The 11,635-nt window shown below is 37.8% G+C and overlaps 1 protein-coding gene across 1 annotated transcript; it reads right to left on the minus strand.

The window, feature by feature from the left end:
- Positions 1-3,502: 3,502 nt before the first annotated feature.
- On the minus strand, positions 3,503-5,782 carry LOC145655142 (zinc finger protein SNAI2-like). The gene is made up of 3 exons (XM_081708914.1): positions 5,555-5,782; positions 4,807-5,328; positions 3,503-4,477 (listed from the first exon to the last, which is right to left on the minus strand). Exons 1-3 carry the CDS (start codon positions 5,631-5,633, stop codon positions 4,296-4,298), a joined length of 783 nt encoding a protein of 260 aa, XP_081565040.1. The 5' UTR covers positions 5,634-5,782; the 3' UTR covers positions 3,503-4,295.
- Positions 5,783-11,635: the final 5,853 nt, after the last annotated feature.

An 11,635-nucleotide genomic window follows, 5' to 3' on the forward strand; every position in this document is an offset into this window, starting at 1 on the left:
GCCTCATTTAAGGCCGTGACTCATTGTGAGGGGTTTTTCAGCACTGACATTGTTTATTTACACAATATTTTATGTTCAGCCCAAACTAAAGTCCTTCGTTTAAGCCAGATTTTTCAGAAAGCAGATATTGAAGAGTTATCGCTGATTATTTTTCGCTGAGCTAAAAGTGCATTGAGGATATTTCCTATAGGGTTGCTCGAAGCTCATCCTTTCCCTGGTTTCAAAAATACACTTCTTTGGAAAAAGTAATCCACTATAATTACCATGTAAGCATGATGTAGTTCTGTGAAAGCAGCACTTAGGTTTGATGCATTCTGCAAATTACAGTTATAGTCCCACTATTCTTTTTGAGATTTACCTTTTGCGAGCCGTACTTAAAAAAAGTCTAAGAATTTCCCCTATTCACAGATTAGAACCCTTTGTTTAAGTGATTTTAGATCAACACAGAACTTCTGTCTGGGCGCCTTAGACTCATTGGGGACTTCTCACCTTGTTTATTCATTATGACCATTTTGCCCTTTGATCTGGGGCTCTACTCTGGGGAGGCCCTCAGCAGACATCAGCACATTCTGCACACATCACATGTCAGCACACACTGAGGGCAAGATCTCAGTGCCTGCAAAGCTGTTTAAGGAATAAACCAAATCCTGTCAAATGCAAAAAACAAGGTTGCAAACTGATGGATTGGCCAGACTGGATGAGTAGTGTAAACACTCTCCTAATTATCACATAGAGGCATCCACTTTGCCTCAGGCCACCTGGACCGAAATTTGCAGTAAAGTGGGAGAACTGCATGAAGCAAAATTTTCTCTGGGCAAAAACTGGTCATATGTGTTTGGATTTAGCTCTAATTGTTCACATGAAACACACAGAACAAGTGTTATATGAAATTAAAATTGGGAAAAATTCATTAGCATACTTTAATATTATGATGATTTCATGTGGAAATTTGGTCATTACAGGATTGCCGATTACAGGATTGCCTGTTTTCTGAGTGTTAGCATAATCTGGAACAAATATCAGTAACGTATTAAATGATCTTGGCTATGACAGTATCAGGGGCTGTGTGAGGATGCACAGGAAGCATTGGAAGAGATAGCAGTGAACATGATAGTAATTCACTTCAGGGAATGTGATTCCTGCTACCTCTGTCACATGCTGAATCAAGCTTCATGGGCCTGGACAGGATCAGAGCCTGCTCCAGAACAGGTTCATCTTTTTTATTAGCAATGTCATATGGTTTACTTGTTGATTTTGTGAGTGACATAAAGTTTATTGATTTCCACTGTTTCTCCTGGCTCATCAGCAAAATTTAGGTAAATTACCATAATTGTTCTTCTTCTTCATATTATTTTTTATTATTTCTGAAAGAAAAAAATTCTCCAAAATGCAAAATACTCTGCTGCCATGGAATTTTTAAATTTATTTGTGGGAATATCTCATTAAGATGTTAACAGTAAACAATATTATTTTACATCTTGACCTTTTGACCTATCCCATCTCAGTTTTCTTTTTGTCTGGGTTAAGATTAAGTTGGCTAAATTGGTATGGAATTAAGGTGCCGAACATTTGTAAGAAACAGTCAGCAGAAACTCAAGGAAGATGGGAACAAGGGGGAGCAGAAACCATCATGAGAGGATAAACCTCTGCATGATATGTAACACCGGCAAATAGTTGAAGTGGCTGATATGGAAAAATCCTACTTAATTGCTTAATTGCTGGGCTTAATTGTTGCCACTAATGCCAAATATATAAAAGTCTATACTGCTGACAGCCAACAGGACAGTGAGAAAAAGAAAAAAACAGTGTGCTGTGTGAAACAGAGAGAGAATGGTCCTGTCTTTCCTAGCACATCTGCTTAAGAGTTAAGGTTAGGAGAGAAAAAGAGGGGAGTGAGGGAGAGAGACAGAGAGTGAGAGAGAGAGGGATATATAAATACACAGAGAGAGAGAGAGAGAGAGTATAATAGAGAGACAGACAGAGAGAGAGAGAGACAGAGAGAGAGGGTAAAAGAGGGATAGAATGTGTACTGCCTGTTCCTCTGTGGCCTTGTGGAATATGTCCTTGAACTCTGGCTGAATACAGAAGCTGGATGTTCTGGATGATGCGTGTTCCTTGTGCATGTCTCAATGCGGTAAAAAAGGGGACCCAAAAAGGTTAAGAAATAAAGGTTAAAAAAAAACTAAAGACACAGGAACCCACAGGGGAAACAAGGGGAAACAAGTGCTCACCACACCAGTAGTCAAGCAGTCCAAAACACTCAACCCATAGTTTACAATTTTGTTGACAGCACACAAGAATTTCGGTAGAAATTCATTTTTGTGGTATTCATGTATCTGTGAAGGGTTTGTTTTAATATCGAAGGTACTTTACAAATAAAACTGCCCTAGTTTATAAATTAATTCACTAAACATTCAATGAAACCTTACTAAGTAGTTAATTTGAAATCTTGAGTCTACACTGAGAATGTCGGAATTATACTGAACACATTCTGTTAGTGTCCTGACTTATCTTGATTTTTCCTTGCTGTTTGACAATAACATCCTTACTGGCACAGAAGTCTGGGACTTTCAAAGAAAATGGCAGGGAAGTGAGATGAACATAGGGAGGAAGTGTGACATTTGGGGTTTGTTTGGGACTTGAACAGGTTCACAAAGAGTAGGCTCAAGTGGCCCATTGATTCTGTTTGGAAAAAATTGCTCACCCTTTAATGCACTCTAGGCTATGCTACTCATTACTCTAGTACTCACCATTTATTTTAGTACTCCAGCCTTTATTATAGTACTCTCCCTGTATTCTAATATTCTAGCCTTTATCCTATTACTCTATTCTTTTGTACTGTACCCTTTACTATAGTATTTTACCTTTTAATCTTTAGTACATGTACTTTTGGCCACAATGACTGATTCAAATATGAAAGTCTAAAAACAACCCACAAATGTCCACAATGTCAAAATGTCTATAAACTTCATTTTTAGAAAATAAGATTTTTAGTGTGTGAGTTTTTGAGAATTGTCTTACTAACAGCTGATCTATAATATAAACTAGACCAAACACCAACCGATTTCACTTTGATTCATAGCATTGATATGCGTGAACACCTCCTGGAGCCAGTCGGTGCTTGTAGTCCATTCACACACAACTCTCAGCACAGCTCACTTAATCATACAAGGCCACAAGTCATGGAAAGATTAAAAGAACATCTCCACCTAATGAATCAAGTAATAAAGGAGTGTTAGTCAGACCTCTGTCACAACCACTACCATTTATGATGCCAAACAAAGCAGGCTTATAAAAATGTACAACTACAATTTAATTTAACTATAGCTGCCAGTTGCTGCTGCCTTTGAGATAGCATTCCATTTCATCAAGTGAATTACTAATGTAAAAAAATCACGCTAATTGTTACTGCATGAGTCATTCAACAAGACTTTCAAATCTTTCAAACTTGTCACTGTAAGGTATGATAGCAGCTCACGCTCTGAACATTAAAACAGGAACATTAAAATAATCAGGAAACTTTATTCATAAGGTATAAAAAAGAAATACAAAAATACCACCCATTCCACTTTTAAAATGCATACTATCAAAATACAATCATTTCAGTCACACATACATTCAAACATATAAAAATATTGAACACAAAGTCTTGGGCAATATCTCTGGCAAGATGCCAAAACTTTAAAAGGCACTTGACAGAACATTATGAGTCTGAATGCTGGTGTGCTCTCCTGGCTGTTCATGAAACAGTTTAAATATTTTCAATTAAAACAAACAAACAAACAAACAAACAAAAATATGCTTTGCACTTGTTCCCGCTGTAACAATGGCTTTGGTCTCTTTTTTTTTTTGCTTCGCAATTCTTTGGCTTGATCACCAAACACCTGCCATGAAATACAACAACAGCAATAACAAGAGAGCAGTTGTCATACCCTTAGACATCCAGTAATGTAAAATAATGGGCAAAGATTACTACTCAAGTGAGGGCATATGTAGTTCTTATTATGCCCTCTCAAAAAGCACATAACAGTAAACAATAAGACAGTACACAGGGCAAAAGCCCAACACTGATGAAAACAGTAAGAATACTGTTAAAATAGGAAGCACATGACAGAGCATATGATAAACTGATATTTTTTAACTGAAAGGAACAGAAAAGTAAGTCAAAGGCACAAGTGGAGTTAAGGCTACTGGGTGTTCACTGAACATGCTTTTTCCCCCTGCACAGAGAGGGAAAAGTGGCTTAAATCGTAAGGCACCTTAAGGTCAGAGAGCTCTTTCTTTATGTGGACCTGTCAGTGGGCTAGGCAGCAGCCTGACTCCTCATGTTTGTGCAGAAGGGACATCCTGGAGAAGGTTTTGGAGCAGTTTTTGCACTGGTATTTCTTCACGTCTGAGTGAGTCTGCAGGTGGGCCCTGAGGTTGGACCTGTCTGCAAACGCTCGGCTGCAGTGAGGGCAGGAGAACGGTTTCTCACCTGCCACAACAGGGACACCAAATAAACACGTCATTGCTCCGGTAAGAGTGCATTTGGGCTGTAAGTCATCAGCAGGGCCAACAGGAGAATGGCTGAACAATACAAGGTCCAAAATAGTTAATGTAACTTCAAACACTAGAAATTAAATTTCTTTTTTTTTTTTTATTAGTTTGAAGCCTACAAAAGCTACCATCATGTATCACAATGAAACATGATACTCTAAATCTGCTATGAGATTCACAGATTAAAAGAAAAACTTTCCCCATCTAAAAACCATTTGTCAAATTATGCACATACAAGCTGGTAACCAACTGGCTGAATCTACTCACCGGTATGCGTTCTGATGTGTCCCTGAAGCAACCACGGTCTGGAGAAGGCTTTTCCGCACATTTTACAAACGCAAGGCAGTGTATGTGTCCGTATATGCATCTTTAAGGCCCCAAGACTGACATACTCCTTTTCGCAGTATTTGCAACTAAAAGATTTCCTCGTCTGTGCGTCGCAGTGCAATTGTTTGTGTTTCATCAGTCCCGAGTACGTGGAGTACGATTTGTTACACAAACTGCATTGAAACTTCTCTGCGTCCGAAGTGTGCGAGTCAGACAGTTTGGAAGACATCCGTTCATCATCATCGCTCCTCGGACTTTCTGAGCCGCTATGGCCCTTAGAAGAGGTGTCAGAAAGCGGCGACGGGTAACCGGACACAGGAGATAGATCGCTGGGAAGGGGCGAAAGCGGCAAGTTGCTTGTAGTCCACACGGTGATTGGATTGTATGCCACCGGGCTAAGAACTTCTGGTTGAGGTATTACAGGCACTGGAAGGCTTTTCAGCAGGTATGGCGATAAAAATACTGCAAACAAAACATTACATTTAATCCTCAACTATAAACAAACTAACCCAGCTTTAAATACTGGCTTCGAGTAAGCAGCTACCAGATTTTAACCCAAGTGTAAGACATAAAGGCCACACGTTTTATACCATCATATGTAGCTAACTAAAGCATAGTTAGTTTAAACAATTTAATTAATCGTATTTATTTTCTCTCAATATGTCACATTATCAAAACATGATATTACCTGTTGGACTTTCCAGTTCACTGTAATTAGGTTTCTTGGTAGAGTTGAAATGTTTTTTCACAAGAAATGAACGAGGCATCTTGAAAAAGTCTGTGAAAAGAAGACAAATATAACGGTCCTCGACACTGTCCTAGAATGACAAATCACTGCAACGGAGTAATCCTTATTGCGTATTCCAACAGTGCGTCATCTTCCAGAGCGGCTAACTCTACAGATAGCACCTAACTGCTAGCACGAGTAAATACTTCCAATCAGGTGCAAAAGAGGCGGGGTTTAACTTAGTATTTACATAATCGTGGCCCTCGGTCCTACTATAGGCCCATTGCTTTTGTGGGCGGAACTCAGACAGCCACGAAGAAGGAGACAGGTGTTTTGAAAAAAAACCCAAAACCATTATGTTCAAGGTTCATTGTTGTCACAAAGCTGTCGACGGTGCCTGTCCCTGTAAAATCATATCGTTGCTGGAAGCGTTGGACATGTGTGTACCTTTTTCAGAAGATATGAGCTATGTTGTGAAAGAAAAACTGAAAGAAAAATGTACATTTAATTTTTTTTTATTTATTTGATTTATATTTTAGAATGAAATCTTTAAAACCTAAAGTGATCCTGAAACCAACCTAAGAACATCCTTTGCCAAAACAGTTAATACTTTAGAACTTTACATTTACATACTGCCTATTTTGACCTTATAAAAATGGTATTTTGTAGGTTAAAAAAGAATGGAGCAAATAAATATTCTAGGATCTCTTGACTTTTGAGGTCAGTGTGGGAGACAGTTAAAGTCCACTTGCGCCCTCTTGTGTTCACAACGGCAACAACAAACGTCTTTTTCGTTTGTCTATCAACATCCCTGTAACATTACCAAGAGACAGAGCATTTTGATGACCTAGCTTGGAATTTAAGTTAATCTTGTAAGTCTGTAAGACTGTAAAAAAATTTTTACTTGTTCACTCAAACGTGTAACATGTTGGAAGCTTGCGCTGTCATACAAAGTCATACACAACAGGCACTATTGTGCACTAATGTGCAATAATGTGCACTAATGTGTCAGTGTACTACTATACTCTGCTGCACAGATCTATCATACATTTAATATTGCATATATTGTTTCATTCTCAATATGCTCACTTTAATAGCTTTTGTCACTTTAGTGATTATGCTTGCTATGTTAAACAAATATGCTATGGGTGCTGTGTTCACACTCTTTGTAAGTATATACTGTATACAGTGGTCTTGTCTTGTGTTAATCCTATTTAGTAATGGCATTTATGTATTTCACTGTCACTGCACTATTTTCGTGAAGCCTTTAGGAATAACATGAAAGTAAGAACTTGAGTGACTTTATGCATATGACAGAAAAGAGATTTGACTTTAAAAAGTGATGGGAGCAGCAGAAGGAGTGCATTGCACACAGTGCAGTGCAGGAGATTATAGTAGCTCCTCAAACCCTACATGATGTATTTCTGTAATTTTATCATGAACGGAAGGCAGATCTTTCCAATTTGTGGAATCACAACATTTAATTCAGTGGCAAAGATACTAGACCCAGGTTTGTATTATTGACTCATTGGTCTTTTGTAAAGGCAAGCCAACCTACACTCTTACATATAATGTCACTTTAGCATTGTGTGTAAGTTGTTTTGTATAAATACCTAACTAACCTGAATAAAGATAGTCAGGTTAAATGTTTAAAGTGGTTTTTGATTAGCTAGAAAATAATAATGCCTTGAGCACTCTACTGCTAGCAAAATAGATCTGTCTCTTTCTCTTAATGGTATAGAAATGGACTGTAAACCATATATTCATGAAATGCATGGTGTTTCCAGGTGCTGAAATAATGTTTCATAACAGCCAAAAAGAATGACACAGAGTTGCACTATTTCAAGGGTGCATAGTCATTTCTGGGTCTTTCCCTCTGGGTTTAGCAGTAGACCATTCCTACAACTCTTACTCTAGAATGGATCTCAGGGTTTAATAGTTGCACCCAGAACCACACAAGCCCAATCAAACAACCTTTAAATAGTGCATTCCATGAATTAAACATAATACTGAACATAGTGCATAATACTGAACAGAACAGAACAGAATTAATCACGATGTGAAGGATGCACCTAATGGCAGTTCTTGCCTTTGAACTCTCTGTAATTAAAATGACACACACTAAGCACATTTTCTATCTTGCCACAGTAGGAAGTTGTTCAGTGAGAGCTTGATTTCTTATCTACCAAACCCAATTACCGAAGGGGGCGGGGGGGATTACATACATTGTTCTACACTGCATTAAAGCAAGAGCATTTTACTTCCATTGTGCAGTGACAATGTCCTACAACTGTTTAAAATGTTTTGCATCTTGTTTGCAAGTGTGTGGGTGGGTGCAAAAATACATGTGCATCTTTTTATGAAAACAGTGTAAGGACTTCATTGTGAAGACATGTGGGCTATGTCTGCTAAATGTCACTGCAGGCTGTCCTACCAGTAACTAAAACATGACAAAATTTGGGGGTTTTCAGGCCACAGCTAGCTTAGATAAACCGCCTTAAATAAGCCTTTTTAATTTAGTTTTTTTGGAAACATGTTGACATTAGATTTGTAGGGGTGTAAGAACATATATTCTCATGTTCAATGTGATTTTTTTTTCTCTCTTTTTCACTACTTTTCTGCTCCTTATTGTTTATATTGTTGCTATAGTAGTGTCCGTTGACAGCCAGAGGAGGATGGGTCTCCCCTTTGAATCTTGGTTCCTCTCAAGGTTTCTTCCTCATGCTCTAGCAAGTTTTTGTTTGCCACTGTCACTCTTGGTTTGCTCACTGGGGTCTTGGACTCGGACATTTGTAAAGCTGCTTTGTGACAACAACTGTTGTAAAAATTGCTATATAAATACATTTTACTTGACTTGATTGACAGATCTAAGAACAAGCCTTGATTTTTGATATTTTATGGGTAGAGTAGTACACAATGTTTCCAGAGAAACAGAATGTTTTGGAGAGAGGGCCTTCATTGGCTGTGCAAGGAAAGCCTTCTACCAGAGGCCTGGGAATTTGAGGGTGTTTTGTGATATTTTCACTGTTCCTAGCATTATACTCTTCTGGACTGAGATTGATGTCAGAAGCACTTTCCTGGGATTCAGAAGCACTTTCCTGGGATCTGTTGGAGCCACTCCTTGAGTTTAGGGGTCACAACCTCAAGTGCCCTTATCACAACCTCAAGTGCCCTAAGATAACTTTGGTGGTAACCTTCTACATGCTATATTTCATTTCTTTTTCATATTTCTACTTTTCATATCTTCATATTCATGTTTCCATCACTTGGGACTGCCACATCTGTTAACAGTACTGTTCATCCTATCTACTATCACACACACACACACACACACACACACACACACACACACACACACACACACACACACACGCAGAGTTTAAGATTTTTCATTTCTAGTCACATGGCAGTTTAATACTATTGGACATTGTATTTATGACATCTGTTTGCATTGCCAGTTTTTGCTATGCTAGCAATGAAGTTCAAAGATCTACACTCTCTGAACTTTAAAATTCCATGGAATTATTGTTATGATTTAAACATCTACTTTTCAGCTGATAAAGCTGATAAAGAGCCTTTGTCCTCTACCAGAAGCTTGGAAGCTTGAGGGTCCTGCATTGTATCTTAGCTGTTCCCAGGACTGCAGTCTTGTGCATGGAGATCTTGGATGTTGTTCCTGGGATCTGCTGGAACCATTCTCCCAGTTTGGGGGTCATAGCCCCTAGTGTTCTGATAACTACTGGAACCACAGTTGCCTTCACTTTCCACAACTTTTCGGCTCTTCTCTCAGCCCTTGGTATTTCTTGAACTTTTCTTGTTCCTTGGTCTTGATGTTGCTATCACTTATGATTGGTCAATCTGGATCTTAGTTTGGTCATTCTCCACCACCTTCAGTGGTGCCTCCCACCTCAGAACAATATATATATATATATATATATATATATATATATATATATATATATATATATATATATATATATATATATATATATATATATATATATATATATATATGTATATGTATGTATGTATGTATGTATGTATGTGTGTGTGTGTGTGTGTGTGTGTGTGTGTGTGTGTGTGTTTGTGATGCAAAGTAGTATGGCCTTGGGCACTAAACTGATCTTTTAAAGCAGTGCAACTAAGCTCATTTTTCTCAATAGTCAATAGAAATCCTTAAAGGTCATGAGACCCTGAGAAAGAGCTATTGACTGAATTATTGAAAATACAGTTTCAAATGTTGATACATTTTTCTGAAGTTTCTTACTTTTGGTTTTCCAATAACTTAAGGTTTGTTTGTTTTTAAAGAAAACCTTTACAATTTTGTGCTTTTGAAAAATGTAGCTGCTCTTTGTCTTTCATTTTAATGAACAATAGCCAGTTTTGAACAATAACATTATACTATGTGTCACTCTTTGTTACTACAGTCATTTAGGCATACAAAAACCTAGATTTTCATTTTAAAAACTTACTGCATAGTCACACATTTGCACAAATAGATGTTTTTCTTTCTTTGGTTGTTTTTTTTTTTTGTGGAGGATTACAAGTGGTTAAGATATACTACAGTAGTTGTGGTTCCAAAATCCAGTGTGATAATCAGATTTGTTGTTATTCATATTGACAACATATTGTGTTTCGCATTGTCAGAAAGGAGCTTTAGTATGGTTTTTGAAAATTTAAACAACTGCCTCATTATAATATGTTTGAGAAATGGTAGAGAAGTGCGCTCGGTGCTAAAGCTATTGGTTGTGCTATGTTCAGTTTGATTCGATAGGCATAGTAAAACTGTCAATATTAATAAATTATAGGAAAGAACAATTTAAATCAAATTAAATTTAATTAATTGATTTTTAGTCTGGCATAAATATAGGGAATATGTCCTTTAAGCCACATTTCATCATGTATCAGAGGATAATCCCGTATTCTGCTGTGGAAGCAGCTTCTCGAATACTGTATAAAGTATTTTTAACTTTACTGCTCATAAAGTTTCTAAACACAAATGCCGAGATCAGCACTCGGTGATAGCAGGTTGCTTGGGAAGCAGACTTGGAACGTATTATAACAGTCTTGGTTGGCACTGTTTGTTGAGACTTGCTTGAGACCTCATGTTATCTCGCCAAAGATGACTCGTGAGCAGCAAGAGCACAGTGTTTGTGTTTTTTTTGTTTTGTTTTGTTCTTGTTCACAGGGGAAATCACTTCACACAGGAAACTATCCCACCTGGCAACTATGTCCGTTCCTTGATATGTCGGATGTTGTTCCGTGCAAACAAATTAGAGGTGTGGAATTTTTAGTCATTGGTGTGTTCACTTTATTTCTGTCAGGTCGTCATGGGTAATTTAAAAAACACCTATTAGAACCAATTATGAAGTGACAGTTTTTAAGATGGGGAGAGCAAAGAAAAAAGAAAAGAAAACCTTTATCTTGACTTAAGACGACCTTTCTGCCAACCGACGAATGTTTGTAAATGAATAAGACAACCCAATGAAGTAAACTCGTTTGGCGAAACTGATATGGTGTTGGACCTTTTTGCCATTCATTTAGTATCTTGTCATCCGCACGATAGAAGAACATCTGCTGAGATGCACCAACTGTTACAGCAGAAACAGTCACTGTATTCACTGCTGGGGACGAGTGGTGTGTCATGACATACCGTGGTGTCGACTTATTACTCAAAACGCCGGTTAATATAATATGCAAAAAGCCGTTTTTTGCAATAGCTGTTCAGGTGGCTGTTTTCTATGACTAATTATTATCATTCCATGTAAACGAAGGAAAATAGTTTATTGTGTGAATAATTTGTACTGGAATGTGTAAGCCTAACGTTTTAGGTCAGATTAGGTATTAATATTATCAGGAAAACACTCAAATTGATTAAACACCGTCAATCGTCAATTGTATGTAACGTTCTAGCGCTGTAGCGCCAGGAAGCAGCCCGTGATTACTAAAGCCTGTACGTCTTCACCAAATTCTACCGCATTGAGCAGATGCAACAAAATCTGTCTAGTTTCAAAGCCGCCCGTCTAAGAGTGAACGGCATAT

This window comes from Electrophorus electricus, unplaced genomic scaffold, assembly GCF_041902795.1.
Source record: "Electrophorus electricus isolate QZ-2024a unplaced genomic scaffold, ASM4190279v1 Scaffold188, whole genome shotgun sequence".
Lineage (NCBI taxonomy): Eukaryota > Metazoa > Chordata > Actinopteri > Gymnotiformes > Gymnotidae > Electrophorus > Electrophorus electricus.